Below are 18,840 nucleotides of genomic sequence, written 5' to 3' on the forward strand. Positions count from 1 at the left end.
GTGGCATTTGTGTCAAAGTTTGCTATGATGGAGTTTCTGAAAGGTGTCTTAGTGGTCGTTGTGATTGTTGCATTTGATCTGCCTAATGCATGGGGAAGTTTGAGATACAGTCAAAGTCCAAGAAGCATGGGGCCAAAATCAGATCCAGCTTCCAGAAGTCCTGCCCTTTCTCCTCCAGGACTCCGGAACACTTTGCAAGTGTCTTCTCAGTTTCAGAGTCCTTTGGGTTCTTCCTCCAGAGGCCTTGCACAGGAGCCTTTTGGCCTTCAGGAGAAGCAGCTGTTGCAGGGTCCAGTGAAGCCTTTGGATTGGAAGTATCCCATTGTTCCCGAGGTGCAGAGCGAGTTGGCGGTGAACTTCCAGTTGAGGCAACCCGTGACTCCCAGCAGCGTAGCGGTTCAATGCGGAGAGAACCGGGTTCTTGTAGAGGTCCAGCAGGACTTGTTTAGCAATGGTCATTTGATCCAGCCAGCTGGCCTGTCTTTAGGCGGCTGTCCTGTTGTTGGTCAGGACTCTCAGTCTAAGGTGCTCATCTTTGAGTATGAGTTACAGGACTGCAACAGCGTGCAGATGGTAAGTACTCCTGAATCTGTTTATTCTAGGTGAGGATATCCAAAGTCCTCAAGGAGTGTCAGTTCACATGGCTGTTGTATTTGCAATGCCAGGGCAGCTGGTATAAACCTTTCTTAAAGGGGTGGTTCACCCAATCATCTTAGTGAGGAACAGTTGTTTTAACTACTTCAATCTCTTCCAGATGAATGAGGATGAGCTTGTCTACACCTTCTCTCTTACCTACACCCCTGAGGCTCTTGCAGGTACTCCGATTACCCGGGTCGAGGGTGCAGTTGTTGGTGTTCAATGCCACTATCAAAGGTAAGTGGTCTCTAACTTTCACTTCCCCTCACGCAACGGGGAGCCCATTTAATGGGTCCTTTAATGAACCACAGGCTTCAGAATGTAAGCAGTGATGCCTTGAGGCCAACATGGGTCCCTTATGCCTCAACGGAGGTTGGTGAAGAAGCCTTGGTGTTCTCCCTGAAGCTTATGATGGGTTGGTACAGGTTTTTGATAAAAATACATCCTTATTTGTTGTTTTTTTTTTCTAAAATGTTTCCTCTTTCTCTGTAGATGATTGGTCCAGTCAGAGACCTTCATCCATCTATTTCCTGGGTGGCATTATTAACATTGAGGCATCTGTGAAGCAGTACAATCATGTGCCTCTGCGTGTGTTTGTGGACAGCTGTGTGGCCACTCAAGGGCCTGATGTGAACTCCCTTCCGAGATATTCCTTCATTGAGAATCATGGGTAAGGTCATGGCCCTTGATGCTATAGGACCGTTTTGGTTGCTTTTTAACCAGTCATGGCTAGGGTCTAGTTGCTCACTTTCTCTATAGTTGAGTTGCTCTTTGTCTTCAGGTGCTTTGTGGATGCCAAGGCTACAGCTTCCAGCTCCCGCTTCATGCCTCGGTCCCAGGTTGACAAGGTCCAGATCCAGCTGGAGGCGTTTGTGTTCCAGGAGAGCTCCAGTCCTTCTGTATGTACTACGCATATCATGAGTTTATTCGACTTCTCTTCCCATCTTCTTTTTTTTTTTTTTTTTTTTTTGACATGTCTGTCATCCCTTGCAGATCTACATAACATGTGTTGTGAAGGCAACTATTGCTTCTGCACCCAGTGACGCTCAGCACAAATCCTGTTCATTCGCCAATGGGTACGTTGCACTTTATCTTATTTTAAAGCTGCCTTTGCTCATGTTGAAGGTGGGGTCTTTGTCTTGGTTCAGGTGGTTTGCTGCTGATGGAAATGACCAAGTTTGTGGTTGCTGTGATTCGACATGTGGTCCTGATGGTGGAATTGCTGCTTCTCCCTATGAAGGTCAGTAACTTTTGCTCTTAAGGTTGCGTTTTACGTTTTAACTGCTCTAACCTGGCTCTCCTCTCTCTAGGTGTTCAGTGGGAAGGCAAGGCTACACTTGGTCCTGTGCTGGTTCAAGGGCAAAAGAAAGTTCCTCAATAAAGCTGACATCAATTCTTGCTTGTATCTGACTTGTTATATTTCTTTGTTCTCCCTATCATATTTCTGTGCTCTCAAAAGGCTTGTTCAACTTCATGCAGCAACGCACAGACTGATCAGTGGCTTACTTTAGCAGTGCATTCTGGGTAGAAATTGTCTGACGTGAGATCATGCCAATTCCAAAGTGCTGTAAGTGGCTCGAGCAGCTGACTGGTGCTTTCTGTGCAGCTTCTCCAGAGCGGCTGCTTGACACTGTTTCATGATTGGCTGGCTTTACGGCATGACAAGCACTCATTTGGTCCCTTTAGTTCCACTACTGTTCACAAATCTCTTCCTCTAAACTATTATCATTTAGTTGCAACATTATATTGTCCTTTATCAACTGACTACTCATTAGACTTCAGTGATAGTGTAGTTTTATGTTGAGCTTCATAGACCCTTTTCACATTTTTGTGTTTCATAGAGTGGTAGTCATCGTAGTTCAGTTAACTTTTATAGTGGTGACTGGAGGAGTACCTTAAATATTGTCACCATTTGCTCAAATGGCAAAATAGAAATGCAGTAACAGTTTCACAACTTTCAAAAAGAGGGGGAAAATAGTGAGCTTGATCACTGCTGTGAAAAGAGAGTGACTTTTACAATCAATCCCATAGGTGTTGTCTTCAAAACTCCCTCACAGCAGTATTACAAATATGCAGCATTAAGCAGTACATCAAGTATTACATAACTATTAGGGGTGGGAATCACAGGATAACTCGTATGATACCATCATGATATTTTACCAACGATCACAACACTAGTGATTCTTTGACACACGATATATTTCAAGAAAATCATGATATATCACTATCATTCTGTAAATAAAATGTGCCAAAGATGATTAGTTTTTCATTTAAGTTCATCTATTTTTTTTTAAAATATCAACAATGTACAATAAGTATTATACAGCTACCAAACAGCCATATGCTTGAAAATGCTTACTTCTAGAGAGAACAGATTTGTGACAATGATTTATAGTAAAAAAGGAAAAATCTCTATTACTACTACTACTATGAATGATCATACCAGCAACATCTCCAGTTTATATTACTAGTGGTAGTAATTTAATACTAGTAGTAATTAGGGATGTCACAAAATTCCAGTAGTTAGTACCAATACCATACTTAAAAAAAAAAAGTTATTTATAATTGCATTCAATGAGTTTATTCTTTATGATGATAATTATAATTAAATAATACAATGTAGTAAATGTGACAAACATAACTCACCTTTGTTGTTAAATGTATTTTTATACACTGTTGATTATAAAGGCAGCACTTTATTCTTAGCATGTTTCTTCAGAACTGTTCAGGGATCGCGGTCCCTTTTAATGTTCTGAATGCGTGTTGATCACGGTGTTGACGTGGGACTTGTCAGCACCATTTTGGTTTAGATTTTTCTTCTTCATAAAATAAATGACACATACATGTGTGGTCAACGCGAGAACTTGTCTCTTGTAATTTACTGCAATTTCCACAACATAAACATTTAAATTTAATACTGTATGCTGTTTAAAAGTAGACATTGTTTATAAAAAACAAGTAAAAGGAACAATCTAGGCATAGTTATTATTAGTAGTACATATTATTATTACATAGAGACATGGCTAAATCTACTGTACAACAATAGCCTAATATATTTCTAATTTCTTCATGTTAAACCACACTTTAAATTTGACAGGTTGCCGTGAAGACCTTCAAGTGTCTGTATTCATGATATGATAGTTTTCTCAAATGAAAGGGTAAAATCTAATTAAGTGACTATGATAGAGTGGGACACTCTGAAGGGGATAATACTGGTCTGGCAGTTTCCTTTGACAGGGCTCCGGTCAGAGAGAAGGGCACAGAGAAGTTATTTCAGCAAACTTTAATATTGTAGTTTGGGTACAATCATTGGTGTACAAATAGGTATATAGGTGGTGTGTGTGTGTGTGTGGTTTTCGATTAGGTTACGCACACGCGAGCCACCATCCCACAGAATGCAGAGTCGGCAATGATGATGTGATGTGATGCGCTCGGAAAGGATATGACATCATTACAGTTTCAAAATAAAATGTCAGGAAAAAAAGACTCCCTGACATAACGCCCCCAAATTGAGCGATGAATTTGAATCCCAAAGGAAAGTCTACTTAGTTGGTGTCATCTTCATCCTCCCAGGCTGGCAGCAGCACAAGGCGCACGACTGGCCGTAGGTAGGTCTGTCCCTTGATCTTAACTTCAGCTGCCCTGACTCGTCCATCTGAACCGGAACAGGTGTTCACCACTCTCCCGATGGGCCACTGAGCTCTGGGTAGCTGTGACCAAAACAATCGTCTCCAGTCGATGAGAAAGGTGGCTTGTATAATCGGAGTCTGGCAGGTGGTAAGTCTGCCATCCGAGGGGCCACTGGAGTAGCGAGCCATTTGTGACATTCAACACAGCCGTGCTGATGATGCTTGATGGACTCTCTTCCCCTTAGGATCCAATATCTTCTCCACATCTCGGCGAAAACCCGCTCAGGACTGAGGAGGATAGGATGCATCGCATCTGGGTCAAGATCTTCTGCTCTGCGAAGTCTCCCTCCCACTCTCACCAGGCCCACAGCTTCATCATACTCTGGAGCAAGCATGAGCAGGCAACTCAGTCTCCATATAGACTTGCCAGCAGCAAGAGCTTTCACTTCTTCAGGGCAGGACTCACTCTGGGCTTGTCTGAAGACATGTAGCTCTGCTGTATGGACATCAGCCGCTGTCATGGTGAGGCTGCTCTGGTCATCAGCCGCCCCGTAAGGCTCTCATGGGTAGCCTTGAGAAGACTGTCCCAGTTGTCTATATCAGACCTGAGTGTCGTGGTCGGAGAGCAGGTGGTGGCTCCACAGAACATTGTCTTCCGAAGCTCTTCCGAAGCTCTTCCGAAGCTCTTCCTCGTCAGCTTCTTGGGCTTCTATTAACTGAAGCACTGGCCAGGAGTCTGGATGCTGTAGGAGGAATGGTGGACCTTGGCTCCACCGGTTCAGCTGGCTGAGCTCGAGCAGGGGTTTGCCGTGAGTAAGGTCATCGGCTGGATTGTCAGTGGTGCGGACATACCGCCAGGTTGAGTTTTCAGTGAGCTCTTGAATTTCTGCGACTCTAGTTCCTACAAAGACCTTGTAGTGACACGAGTCGGAATTGAGCCACGTTAAAACTGTCATTGCGTCAGTCCAGAGAGTGACTTGCTTGGAAGGGAGTGACAGTTCTGTCATAATGACTTTCCGGCTAAAGCAGCACACAGTTCGAGGCGTGGCATGGATAGTTGTTTGCGAGGGCTCACTCGTGACCGAGCCATCACAAATGCAATGTGGACTTCACCTTGATTGTCTTGGGTGCAGAGGTAAGCGACAGCCCCGTAGGCTCTTTCAGAGGCATCATAGAAGATGTGTGCCTCTCGTCTGGGGGCCCCAGTGTCTGCTACTGATGGGACATAGCAATCGGGGGATTTCCACTTGAGGAAGATGGCTTAGTTCACTCTCCCATTGTGTCCAGATATCCAGCAGAGCCTCTGGTCTGATCAGTTCATCCCAGCCAACTGCCACTCTCCACAAGTCTTGAATTAGGATCTTCGCTCGTGTGGTGAATGGAATTAGGTATCCGAGGGGATCATATTGTGTTGCCATCACCTTGTAGACGTTCCACAGAGTTGGCTGTGAATATTCAACTGGTCTGTGGCAGTACCCAAGGCGATCGATTAGGCAGTTCCAGCGAAGGCCTCTTCGGGATCTTGTCAAGACTGAGAGAGCCACAACTCAGTGCTTGCTGCTTTCGCTTACAATGGAAGATGCTCAACAACGGTGGGGGTATTACTGGCCCACTGCCTGATGTCAAAGCCTCCAGCTGGTAGCAGCTGATTGCATACCTTGTTACTCCATCCACTTCTGCCTTGACTGTGCGCTGTTCCAGCAGTTCTAGGGCCTGCTGATCTTCTTTGGAGCGGATCACAGTCTTGGCCTTAGCATACAGGGTTACGTCAACTTCCCACTGTCGTTCAACGTGCCGTTGCAGCTCTGAGTTAGTAGACATGGTGAAGTAGCAGTGAGAGTGCTCACCAGTGAGGTTAAGGTTGGCGGGGCCTTGCAATGTCCAACCAAGAGCAGTACGCACAAGTACAGGACTCCCAGGAGGACCTGCTCGGACCGGTTGTTTGGGAAGCAGAAGATGTGGAAAGTCAGAGCCTATCAACAGAAGCGGTTGGACCTTGTCAACCTTCGGCAGGGGAAGATCTTGCTGGTGGGTGTATCTGCGCATAAGTGACTTGACAGGATAGCCATGCTCAGACAGGCTCAGCTCACTAGCGGTGAAGGCATGAAAGATGTGGTACCTTTGTTTGGGAGAATGAGCTGGGGAGATGTCGAACGAGACAGCGGCTCCTTGTAGACGGATCACCTCATGGCGGACAGTACGTAAAGGCAAGCTTTCAGGGTCTTTAGCTAAATGGAGATGCTGGACTGCTGAGGGAAGGATGGGGGTTCTCCCAATCCGTCGTCCAGAATAGCGAAACCTTCCAGAGTGTACTCGGCATTTTACAGGTGCACCTTAACTAGCTTCAACATGACTCTCTGCGGACGACTAGGACGATCAACGTATATGGTGTCGGGAGCAGCACTGACCATTAAAACTTTCTTAGCTTCTTGGGAACACACTTCGTGGAGCACGGTCAGGTGTTGCTGTTTGCAGACTTGACAAGGCATTTTGAAAGTACATGCCTCAGGTTTATGGTTCCTGCCACATCTCCAACAGCCTCTGTCTTTAATCCAGACGAAAATCTCTGATGGAGTGAGCGTTTTGAATTTGGGGCATAAGCTCAGGTAATGCTCACGGGCGTCGCAGTACGGGCAGTAAGGCTTCACACTGGGTTTACCTTTGGGTGACTTTGTGCTGCGAGCAGGATCTGGAGGGGCTACCTTCGCTTGACTCTCAGTGCTGTAAAACACGTTGGATGAAGGACCCAGGGATTTCTTTTTGCCCTTAACTGGCGTAGGCTGGTCTTGGAACATCAGAGCTGCTCGAGATGAAATGCGCTTTGCTTGTGACTTTAACTGAAGCCAAACAGAGAAGTCTTCAAGTGTGTAGGTCTTATCAGTGCTGGTCCTCGGATGCCTCGGTTTATGCTGTACTCCACAAACGCATCTCAATAGTTAGTAGATAGTTTGCTGAGCAGCCTGTCGACGTGGGAGCTGCATCGCAGTTCGTAGCCATTCTCACCCTCGAGGGAGCGGAGCATGCCAACTAGACCTTGTACTGAGAGGACAAAGTTGCCAAATGCCTCTAGATCTCCAGATCTTACGTGAGGTGAGTTTAATATGGCACCCAGCTCACTCTGCATGAGCTGACATGGTTGCCCATATTTATCTTTGAGAGCCTGTAGGGCTGAGGTGTACGGCTTTGGATGGTACATGTAAGCTTGGGCTAGCTTGTAGGCGCTTGGTAGTTTCAAGTGATCGAGGAGGACTTGATATTTAAACTGTTCTGTGAAGTGAGCATGTGTGTTGAGCAGATTATTCAAAGCCATCTAGAGCAGGGCAAAGTCTGACTCTTTACCTGAGGTGAAGTGAGGTAGAGTAGGTCTAGGAAGGCCATAAGATGTGGCAACTAGTAGCTCCATGAGGTCTGTACCCGGCGTTGCCCTGTAATCTAGAGGCGCTGTGCCCTGTCATGGAGAAGGTGGCATAGCAGGGTAAGGATAGGACAGCGTGCTAGCAGCTGATAGCACTGTCTGTAGAGGTGTAACAGGTGGAGGCACATATTGGACCTGGGCTTGGCTATAGACAATCTGTGGCTGGCAAAGTGGGGCCATATACTGTTCTACTGACAGTGGCAGAGCACATGAGGTAACGGCACTCACGGCTGATCTGGGAGCCGACTGCGAAGCTGGGTTGATGATTGCTGAAGGAGGAAGCATGGTCAGATACGTAGGCTGCGGCTGAGCGAGTACAGTTGTAGCAGTATAAGCACTCAGTTGTGGAGTGGGCTGGATTGATGTAAGACTAGTCAAGACAGGTGGACTTATGACTGTACTGGAGACTGGTGGCATAACATGAATAGATGGAGTTGAATGGAACAGTCCATGTCCATCTTGTGAGTGGAGTAGGAGAGGCTGAGCTTCTGATGAGGACCTTAGGTTGTACCCACATTCACTGAGGGGCTTGGAGGAACGGGAACTCTCAATTCCTTCTTCCTTCAGGAAAGACGTGATAAGAGCCGCTTGCGCCAATTCCATCTCTTTCTCTTTTTGTCGCCGTCGCAACATCTGATGCCTGGTGATAGCCTCTCTACTCTCTACTCTACTCTCTACTCTTGCCATCTCTGCTTTCTCCTCCAGTCGACGTCTCTGACATTCTTGTTCTCTGAGAAGTACAATGCAATACAATACAATATTTATTTATAAAGCACATTTAAAAACAACCAAGGCTGACCAAAGTGCTGTACATAGCAAAGAATAAAATGCAGAGCAGTACAGGACAAAAGAAACAACTGAAAAAATAAAACAAAAATAAAAATAAAAAGCAGTAATCATATTAGAGGCAATGAGCATCAAAAGCAAGAGAAAACAAAAAAGTCTTTAAAAAAGATTTAAAGATGGAAACTGAAGGAGCCAGTCTGATATAGAGAGGCAGACTGTTCCAAAGTTTTGGGCCTGCAGTCGCAAAAGCACGGTCACCTCGTTTTTTAAGCCTAGCTCTAGGTACGATGAGAAGACAGTGATCGCTGGATCTCAAAGTACGAGAAGGAGTGTATGGACAGAGCAGATCAGTCAGGTATTGAGGGGCCAAATTGTTTAGAGCTTTATACACAAAAAGTAACATTTTAAAATCAATTCTGAATTTAACAGGTAGCCGATGAAGTTTGAATAAAATAGGGGTGATTGACTCATACTTGCGTGTCCCAGTGAGGAGTCTAGCTGCTGCATTTTGCACTAATTGTAGGCGAGAGAGAGAAGACTGAGATAGACCAAGGTAAAGTGAATTACAGTAGTCTAGTCGTGATGTTACGAATGCGTGAGTCACTATTTGAAGATTGCTCTTAGTTAAAAACGGTTTCACTCTAGAGATTTGGTGGAGCTGAAAAAAGCATGACTTTACAACAGCACTGATCTGCTTCTCAAATTTTAAGTTGTGGACAAACAGAAAGCCCAGATTTCCTGCGCATTTGGTTTCATACGGTGCGAGAGAACCACGCTCAGCATCAAACACACAGTTATCCTTAGGCCCAAAGATAATTATTTCGGTTTTATTTTCATTTAGGTTTAGAAAGTTACTTGAAAGCCAAAGTTTAAGCTCACTTAAACAGGCAAACAAGGGTTGTAGACCATTTTTATCATTATGTTTTAAAGAAAAATAAATCTGAGTATCGTCAGCATACAAATGGAAGGATACATCATATTTATTAAAGACAGAAGCCAGCGGTAACAGATACAGAATAAACAATATGGGGCCGAGGATTGATCCCTGTGGGACTCCGCAGTTCAGAGGTACACTAATGGAGGATTGATGACCAATACGGACACTAAAACATCTTTTGTTTAGATAAGAGCGGAACCACTGCAAGACAACGCCTCGAAAACCCAAAGATGTCTCCAGACGTCGCAACAGGACCTCATGGTCAACTAAGTCAAATGCAGAACTCAAATCTAGTAAGACTAAGGCCATTGATTTCCCAGAGTCAGTTTCAGTGAAAATATCACTTGACACTCTTAAAAGAGCAGATTCATGGAGAGATTTTGCGGATAAGTATGATTGTAGTTGAATCAGTACAACTCTCTCCAGGATCTTTGAAATAAAAGGTAGATTAGAAATAGGACGATAGTTAGAAAGAGTGGAAGGATCGAGATGAGTTTTTTTAAGATATGGCGTCACCACAGCAACTTTCAGACTGTTAGGGAAGGAACCCGTTGACAGGCATTTGTTAATTAAAAGTAACAGACCCGGTCCAACTGTGTCCATAATTTGCCTAAGGAAAGAAGGTGGAATAACATCCTGTGGCCAGATAGTGGGTTTTAAGTGACCAAAAATGTCATTACATGTGTTCAGATCAATCAACTCAAACTCAGACCAGATGGATGAACATAATGGAACATCATGTGTATACACTGAGTTGGACAATTGAGATCGTAAAATTGTGATCTTATCAACAATTAACTTTGCAAAATTGTCGCAGAGAGCAGTAGAGGGCTCTAAGATGGGATGCACAGAGGGATTTAAAACAGAGTTGATAGTAGCAAAGAGAACTTGAGGTTTATGGCAATTATTAGAAATAAGTTCAGAGAAATGTTTGCATTTTGCAGACTTTGCAGCTTTCTGAAACACCTTATAGGCATTTTGCATGATTTCATACGAAACCTGCAGACGGTCCTTTTTCCATTGGCGCTCCCCCTGTCTACATGCCCGTCTAAGGGTACGTGTAGTGTCAGTGTGCCAGGGCACTGGTGCAGGCTTGTGATTTTTGTACCTCAAAGGTGCAATAGAATTCATGATATCTGCGCAGGTGGAATTAAAAAGATTAAGATGTGCATCAGCATCCAGGTTATGGAGGGAAGAGACAGATTCCAGGCAGTTACGTACATCGTGATAGGCTGTGGAAAAAACTTCACTAGAGCGTTGGGTAAGACAACGAGTTAAACGTGCCAGCGATGGATTTTTAAGTGTGCGTCCAGTGAGAGGAACAGTAAAAAGTACAGGCATGTGGTCAGAGAAAGATGCACTGTTTATTTCTATATTTGAAATAGAGAAACCATGGGTTAAAATCAAATCAAGAGTGTGGCCATGGATATGTGTTGGACCAGAAACCCACTGAATAAAGTCGAAAGACTCAGTCATATTTAGAAATTCAGCTGAAAATGGTTTGAAGCACAGCAAACATGAATGTTGAAATCACCCAGCAGTAAAATTTTGTCATATTTGATAACTAGATCCCCCATTAGAGCAGCAAGCTCACTTAGAAAGTCCTTATTTTGCTGAGGAGGACGATAAATTAGAGCTATGACAATGGGGTTAACTAAGACTAATTGTAACAACTCCACCTCAAAACTGTGGTAGGAGCCGGTAGGTACAGATCGACAGTGAAGAGTGTTTTTATAAACAGTAGCAAGACCTCCACCGCGGCCAGACAAACGCGGGTAGTTTAAGAAGTGACAGCCACGGGGCACCAGTTCCGAAAACGGAGATAACTCGCCGGGCTTTGTCCAAGTCTCAGTAACACACAAGAAATCCAGGTTTTGAGAGGCAAAAAAGTCATTTAAAATGAAAATTTTGTTTACCAGAGACCGGGCGTTAATGAGAGCGAACTTCAGCCACGATGAAACAGATGCTGGCTGTGTTTCTCGGCACAGCGAACGAAGGTTGTGATGATTAGCTCCACCACGGCCAGGGTGGCTATAAATCCAAGCAGTTGCAGAGAGGAATCCGGGTATAATAGGGAGCAGCCATCGGAGAGGGCCATCCAGGGAAGAGTGGCCAGCAGTAGAACTGCGCGCAAACTCAGATCCCCGCCGAAGCAAGGCGAGCCGCGGATGGCGAACCGGCAAGCGGGCCGATCTGAGTCGTAAAGCGATGCCTCAGCGTTTGCCGCGCCTTCTCCGGTGTCTCTGCCGTGGTAGATCGACCTGGAGCTGGCACAGGTATGCCAGGTATGCAGGGGGAGAGATGGACGGTGTTGATCAACAAACATCGCACCTAACGTTAGGCTAGGCAGCGACCGTGCTACGAATGTTTAAAAGTGATGAACGGTCATAGACCAATATAGCATTACAATATAAAACTAGATGAGACATATATAAAAACATAGCAGGTACAAGATATAGCAATAAGGCAGTCTGCAGACGGCATGCCAAAGACATCGGCGCCATCTTCCCCAACCTTACCAGAAGTTCCTTACTAGAAGATCCTCTTTCTCATAGAGGGCATCTCTGGCTTCTTTGTCTAGAAGAGTACACTGCTCGTCCACTAGTGTCTGCTCCATGATCTGCCACTGCACTTCTGCTAATTCCATCCGCTTGACCTGTTCCTCCAACATGGCACTTTGTAGCTTGGATAGCCCGTCTGCAATGGACCTCTAGGTTGATGAGGCAGCACTGGCTCGAGATCTTCTGTGACAACTTATTGACATTATGTAATGTTTTTTTTTAAAGTTGTGTACATTTTGGGACTTGTTATCGGAAAGAGAAAAAGGTTCTATCTACAAAGTTGAACTCTGACTTGGCTCTATAAGGTTCTATCTGCGTGAGCCAATCAGCACTTCGAATGCACAGAAGAGGACCAATCAGGATCAACTTTATATATTGTGTCGCCGGCTTTTTCCTTGGCAGGAAAGACCGCAGACTCACAATGGCTGCGTCGGAACACCTATAGACAGCTGACTTGTTGCCTCGATGCCTTATCAGACAATGGCTTGTAAGGCAGCGTTTTGTGCATGAAGGCACCTCACAAAACTGATTTCGGACAGACTTCTAAGGCAGTGTAATATTTCAATGATCTACAGCAAAATAGAGCGAGCTTTGGTGAGAACTAAACAAATATTTAATTACTACATTAGTAATTTTTCACTAGAAAGAACATCAGAAGTGGAAAATATTGGTAAAATCGTACATTTACACACAAACTGACCAGAAAACGCAACTTTCAGACGCCATCTTTTTTCCCAGCACAACTGTCACAGAATACAAAGCACAGGATTGTGGGATATCAAAGGCAGCGACGGATACATGTATGCTGCCTTCAAAACTCGATCAGATGAAAGTCTTTCAGGAGACAGGAAGTGAAGCTAACATTAGATTCGGACGTGGCTTAATGCCTTCCTGCCTTGAAATGTGTCCTCCGAAGGCAGCATTTTCCAGGTTTCGGACGCAGCCAATATCTGTGAAGATTATGGCATGCAACGCAAATTTTTTGAGAAACCTCAAGATCGACAAATTTTATTTTCATTTATTTTCAAGTCTTAAAATGTCTCAGTTTTTACAATATTAAGACTTAAAGGTCAAATAGTCAACAGTTTAAATGATAGGGTTTAGTTACAACAATAAATGTTAGCATGTTATTTCAGCTGTAATGATGTCTAGAGAGAAAGCCATTTTACCTAGCCCACTATAGGTGTAATAAAATCCTGCTCAGATGTATTACAGTTGTCTAAACAAAAGAAAGATTGACAATTTCTGCAATAATATCTGGACTATGCGCTGGACAAAATATTTTGACCTACCTTGCTTAATTTGAAATGTCCTAAATACATAGAAGTGCTAAAAATATTAAATAAATGTCATAGAAAGGATAAAACTATACTTTCTAACACGTTGAGACATTGTTACAACATTAATTTTATATTTAATGTTAATTAAATCATGTTTTGGCAGATAGAACCTAATAATTCTTAGCGAAAAATGTGTTTTTAGAATTAGAAGGTTCTATCTGCATTTGACCCATTCCAAAAATCCCAATTTACAATTTTGAGAGGATTTTGATATTGTATATTTAGAATACATTTAGGGTCCCTCTTATTATCATGTTTGAAATAAACTTGTTCCCCATATACATTTTCCTATATGTAATGCAAAAACTTTGTAGCTCAATATCTCAAAACTACTCAGAACGCAGATAGAACCTTATAATTCCAAGGGGACGAAGTGTATATTCGGCTACAGTCTGGAGCCCTGCGCTTAGATAAACACGGAAGCGACTGAACGCAGCTGTGGGTAGGCCTATGTAGCCTATACAAAACATATACTGATACTTGGTGCTAGAGTATCGATAACGTCTCGTGGCTGGAAATATCGTGATAAATCGGCATATCAATATTTTTTGTCCCACCCCTAATAACAATGATGTCTTTGAAACATCTGTGTATTTGACAAATATTGCATTTATTTCACTCTATCTTTGATAAACTAATCAAACAGCACAAGCATCCCTATAGGAAGCAGAAAGTGTCGGACTTCATTTTTCGGTTTTTAGCTCCTTGCCGGAATATTCATGTTGGGAGGCCATGATTATTTTCCTGTTTGGATAAGTTAAAATCTGTCATGGATGTTTGCAGCTAAACCAGATAACAGCAGTAATTTTAATGTGAGCTTATACAGGCACATATGCTTCATAATATGACATAAAAATCTATCTTTGTAGCCAAATGTGTTACTCTGGCCTTGTGGTGGCTTGGACTGCCAATGGGAATAAGATACTCATATTTTGACGTTGGTCAGATGTCCAGATATCGGATAAGTATCTGATTTAAAAACACATCTGGGAGTGGCTCAGAATGGATGCAATATATATATATATATATATATATATATATATTTGCGTTTATATGCATGCAACAAATTTTGATCTGGGTTAGATGTGAGTAAAAAAATCGGATTTTTTTGTGCCAGTGTAAACGCAGAGCTGTGGGTGCCAGAGATGGATAAACTCTACAGGTCCAGAGGAGAATCAAAGGTAATCAATTAAACTAAAAGGGGAGGAGCCACCTTCACTCAATGCTGTACAAAATGGCCAAGCCAAGCACTGGTGTGTGTTGTGGCATTTGTGTCAAAGTTTGCTATGATGGAGTTTCTGAAAGGTGTCTTAGTGGTGGTTGTGATTGTTGCATTTGATCTGCCTAATGCATGGGGAAGTTTGAGATACAGTCAAAGTCCAAGAAGCATGGGGCCAAAATCAGATCCAGCTTCCAGAAGTCCTGCCCTTTCTCCTCCAGGGCTCCGGAACACTTTGCAAGTGTCTTCTCAGTTTCAGAGTCCTTTGGGTTCTTCCTCCAGAGGCCTTGCACAGGAGCCTTTTGGCCTTCAGGAGAAGCAGCTGTTGCAGGGTCCTCTGAAGCCTTTGGATTGGAAGTATCCCATTGTTCCCGAGGTGCAGAGCGAGTTGGCGGTGAACTTCCAGTTGAGGCAACCCGTGACTCCCAGCAGCGTAGCGGTTCAATGTGGAGAGAACCGGGTTCTTGTAGAGGTTCAGCAGGACTTGTTTAGCAATGGTCATTTGATCCAGCCAACTGGCCTGTCTTTAGGCGGCTGTCCTGTTGTTGGTCAGGACTCTCAGTCTAAGGTGCTCATCTTTGAGTATGAGTTACAGGACTGCAACAGCGTGCAGATGGTAAGTACTCCTGAATCTGTTTATTCTAGTTGAGGATATCCAAAGGAGTGTCAGTTCACATGGCTGTTGTATTTGCAATGCCAGGGCAGCTGGTATAAACATTTCTTAAAGGGGTGGTTCACCCATCCATCTTAATGAGGAACAGTTGTTTTAACTACTTCAATCTATTCCAGATGAATGAGGATGAGCTTGTCTACACCTTCTCTCTTACCTACACCCCTGAGGCTCTTGCAGGTACTCCGATTACCCGGGTCGAGGGTGCAGTTGTTGGTGTTCAATGCCACTATCAAAGGTAAGTGGTCTCTGACTTTCACTTCCTCTCACGCAACGGGGAGCCCATTTAATGGGTCCTTTAATGAACCACAGGCTTCAGAATGTAAGCAGTGATGCCTTGAGGCCAACATGGGTCCCTTATGCCTCAACGGAGGTTGGTGAAGAAGTCTTGGTGTTCTCCCTGAAGCTTATGATGGGTTGGTACAGGTTTTTGATAAAAATACATCCTTATTTGTTGTTTTTTTTTTTAAAAATGTTCCCTCTTTCTCTGTAGATGATTGGTCCAGTCAGAGACCTTCATCCATCTATTTCCTGGGTGGCATTATTAACATTGAGGCATCTGTGAAGCAGTACAATCATGTGCCTCTGCGTGTGTTTGTGGACAGCTGTGTGGCCACTCAAGGGCCTGACGTGAACTCCCTTCCGAGATATTCCTTCATTGAGAATCATGGGTAAGGTCATGGCCCTTGATGCTATAGGACCGTTTTGGTTGCTTTTTAACTAGTCATGGCTAGGGTCTAGTTGCTCACTTTCTCTATAGTTGAGTTGCTCTTTGTCTTCAGGTGCTTTGTGGATGCCAAGGCTACAGCTTCCAGCTCCCGCTTCATGCCTCGGTCCCAGGTTGACAAGGTCCAGATCCAGCTGGAGGCGTTCGTGTTCCAGGAGAGCTCGAGTCCTTCTGTATGTACTACGCATATCATGAGTTAATTTGACTCCTCTTCCCATCTTCTTTGGTTTTCTGACATGTCTGTCATCCCTTGCAGATCTACATAACATGTGTTGTGAAGGCAACTATTGCTTCTGCACCCAGTGACGCTCAGCACAAATCCTGTTCATTCGCCAATGGGTACGTTGCACTTTATCTTATTTTAAAGCTGCCTTTGCTCATGTTGAATGTTGTCTTTGTTTTGGTTCAGGTGGTTTGCTGCTGATGGAAATGACCAAGTTTGTGGTTGCTGTGACTCAACATGTGGTCCTGATGGTGGAATTGCTGCTGCTCCCTATGGAGGTTAGTAACGTTTGCTCTTAAGGTTGCGTTTTACGTTTTAACTGCTCTAACCTGGCTCTCCTCTCTCTAGGTGTTCAGTGGGAAGGCAAGGCTACACTTGGTCCTGTGGTGGTTCAAGGGCAAAAGAAAGTTCCTCAATAAAGCTGACATCAATTCTTGCTTGTATCTGACTTGTTATATTTCTTTGTTCTCCCTATCATTTCTGTGCTCTCAAAAGGCTTGTTCAACTTCATGCAGCAACGCACAGACTGATCAGTGGCTTCCTTTAGCAGTGCATTCTGGGTAGAAATTGTCTGACGTGAGATCATGCCAATTCCAAAGTGCTGTAAGTGGCTCGAGCAGCTGATTGATGCTTTCTGTGCAGCTTCTCCAGAGCGGCTGCTTGACACCGTTTCATGATTGGCTGGCTTTACAGCATGACAAGCACTCATTTGGTCCCTTTAGTTCCACTACTGTTCACAAATCTCTTACTCTAAACTATTATTTAGTTGCAACATTATATTGTCCTTTATCAACTGAATACTCATTAGACTTCAGTGATAGTGTAGTTTTATGTTGAGCTTCATAGACCATTTTCACATTTTTGGGTTTCTCAGAGTGGAAGTCATCGTAGTTAACTTTTATAGTGGTGACTGGAGTACATTAAATATTGTCACCATTTGCTCAAATGGCAAAATAGAAATGCAGTAACAGTTTCACAACTTTCAAAAAGAGGGGGAAAATGGTGAGCTTGATAACTGCAGTGATAAGAGTGAATTTTACAATCAATCCCGTAGATGTTGTATTCAAAACTCCCTCACCGAAGTATTACAAATATGCTGCATTAAGCAGTACATCAAGTATTACATAACTATTAGGGGTGGGAATCACAGGATAACTCATGATACTATATTTTACCAACTATCACAACACCAGTGATTCTTTGACACACAATATATTTCAAGAAAATCATGATATATAACTATCATTCTGTAAATAAAATGTGCCAAAGATGATTAGTTTTTCATTTAAGTTCATCTATTTTTTTTAAATATCAACAATGTACAATAAGTATTATACAGCTACCAAACAGCCATATGCTTGAAAATGCTTATTTCTAGAGAGAACAGATTTGTGACTGATTTATAGTAAAAAAAGGAAAAATCTCTACTATTACTACTACTATGAATGATCATACCAGCAACATCTCCAGTTTATATTACTAGTGGTAGTAATTTAATACTAGTAGTAATTGGGGATGTCACAAAATTCCAGTAGTTGGTACCAATACCAGTAGTTACTCCATCCACTTCTGCCTTGACTGTGCGCTGTTCCAGCAGTTCTAGGGCCTGCTGATCTTCTTTGGAGCGGATCACAGTCTTGGCCTTAGCATACAGGGTTATGTCAACTTCCCACTGTCGTTCAACGTGCCGTTGCAGCTCTGAGTTAGTAGACATGGTAAAGTAGCAGTGAGAGTGCTCACCAGTGAGGTTAAGGTTGGCGGGCCCTTGCAATGTCCAACCAAGAGCAGTACGCACAAGTACAGGACTCCCAGGAGGACCTGCTCGGACCGGTTGTTTGGGAAGCAGAAGATGTGGAAAGTCAGAGCCTATCAACAGAAGCTGTTGGACCTTGTCAACCTTCGGCAGGGGAAGATCTTGCTGGTGGGTGTATCTGCGCATAAGTGACTTGACAGGATAGCCATGCTCAGACAGGCTCAGCTCACTAGCGGTGAAGGCATGAAAGATGTGGTACCTTTGTTTGGGAGAATGAGCTGGGGAGATGTCGAACGAGACAGCGGCTCCTTGTAGACGGATCACCTCATGGCGGACAGTACGTAAAGGCAAGCTTTCAGGGTCTTTAGCTAAATGGAGATGCTGGACTGCTGAGGGAAGGATGGGGGTTCTCCCGATCCGTCGTCCAGAATAGCGAAACCTTCCAGAGTGTACTCGACATTTTACAGGTGCACCTTAACTAGCTTCAACATGACTCTCTGCGGACGACTAGGACTATCAACGTATATGGTGTCGGGAGCAGCACTGACCATTAAAACTTTCTTAGCTTCTTGGGAACACACTTCGTGGAGCACGGTCAGGTGTTGCTGTTTGCAGACTTGACAAGGCATTTTGAGAGTACATGCCTCAGGTTTATGGTTCCTGCCACATCTCCAACACCCTCTTTCTTTAATCCAGGCTCCATCTCTGATGGAGTGAGCGTTTTGAATTTGGGGCATAAGCTCAGGTAATGCTCACGGGCGTCGCAGTACGGGCAGTAAGGCTTCACACTGGGTTTACCTTTGGGTGACTTTGTGCTGCGAGCAGGATCTGGAGGGGCTACCTTCGCTTGACTCTCAGTGCTGTAAAACACGTTGGATGAAGGACCCAGGGATTTCTTTTTGCCCTTAACTGGCGTAGGCTGGTCTTGGAACATCAGAGCTGCT

The 18,840-nt window shown here is 43.9% G+C and overlaps 3 protein-coding genes across 3 annotated transcripts; all 3 read left to right on the forward strand.

Annotated features, from left to right (window-relative positions):
* The first annotated feature begins 126 nt into the window (after window positions 1–126).
* Window positions 127–2,041, forward strand: LOC137047017 (zona pellucida sperm-binding protein 3-like). The gene is made up of 8 exons (XM_067424548.1): window positions 127–573; window positions 755–873; window positions 948–1,051; window positions 1,129–1,306; window positions 1,418–1,535; window positions 1,630–1,712; window positions 1,785–1,876; window positions 1,947–2,041. Exons 1-8 carry the CDS (start codon window positions 127–129, stop codon window positions 2,015–2,017), a joined length of 1,212 nt encoding a protein of 403 aa, XP_067280649.1. The 3' UTR covers window positions 2,018–2,041.
* Window positions 2,042–14,583: 12,542 nt separating this feature from the next.
* Window positions 14,584–15,435, forward strand: LOC137047018 (uncharacterized). The gene is made up of 2 exons (XM_067424549.1): window positions 14,584–15,139; window positions 15,313–15,435. Exons 1-2 carry the CDS (start codon window positions 14,591–14,593, stop codon window positions 15,433–15,435), a joined length of 672 nt encoding a protein of 223 aa, XP_067280650.1. The 5' UTR covers window positions 14,584–14,590.
* A 59-nt stretch (window positions 15,436–15,494) lies between these two features.
* Window positions 15,495–16,586, forward strand: LOC137047019 (zona pellucida sperm-binding protein 3-like). Its single transcript, XM_067424550.1, has 6 exons — window positions 15,495–15,609; window positions 15,687–15,864; window positions 15,976–16,093; window positions 16,177–16,259; window positions 16,330–16,421; window positions 16,492–16,586. Exons 1-6 carry the CDS (start codon window positions 15,495–15,497, stop codon window positions 16,560–16,562), a joined length of 657 nt encoding a protein of 218 aa, XP_067280651.1. The 3' UTR covers window positions 16,563–16,586.
* Window positions 16,587–18,840: the final 2,254 nt, after the last annotated feature.

This window comes from Pseudorasbora parva, chromosome 18, assembly GCF_024679245.1.
Source record: "Pseudorasbora parva isolate DD20220531a chromosome 18, ASM2467924v1, whole genome shotgun sequence".
NCBI classification, from domain to species: Eukaryota; Metazoa; Chordata; class Actinopteri; order Cypriniformes; family Gobionidae; genus Pseudorasbora; species Pseudorasbora parva.

Coding starts and splice junctions, on each gene's coding strand:
- LOC137047018 (XM_067424549.1), top strand. CDS start 14,591: ATGATGGAGTTTCTGAAAGGTGTCTTAGTGGTGGTTGTGATTGTTGCA. Junction 15,140..15,312: donor ACTGCAACAGCGTGCAGATG/GTAAGTACTCCT, acceptor AATCTATTCCAG/ATGAATGAGGATGAGCTTGT.
- LOC137047017 (XM_067424548.1), top strand. CDS start 127: ATGGGGCCAAAATCAGATCCAGCTTCCAGAAGTCCTGCCCTTTCTCCT. Junction 1,052..1,128: donor CTCCCTGAAGCTTATGATGG/GTTGGTACAGGT, acceptor CTTTCTCTGTAG/ATGATTGGTCCAGTCAGAGA. Junction 1,307..1,417: donor TCCTTCATTGAGAATCATGG/GTAAGGTCATGG, acceptor CTTTGTCTTCAG/GTGCTTTGTGGATGCCAAGG.
- LOC137047019 (XM_067424550.1), top strand. CDS start 15,495: ATGAACCACAGGCTTCAGAATGTAAGCAGTGATGCCTTGAGGCCAACA. Junction 15,610..15,686: donor CTCCCTGAAGCTTATGATGG/GTTGGTACAGGT, acceptor CTTTCTCTGTAG/ATGATTGGTCCAGTCAGAGA. Junction 16,094..16,176: donor AGGAGAGCTCGAGTCCTTCT/GTATGTACTACG, acceptor CATCCCTTGCAG/ATCTACATAACATGTGTTGT.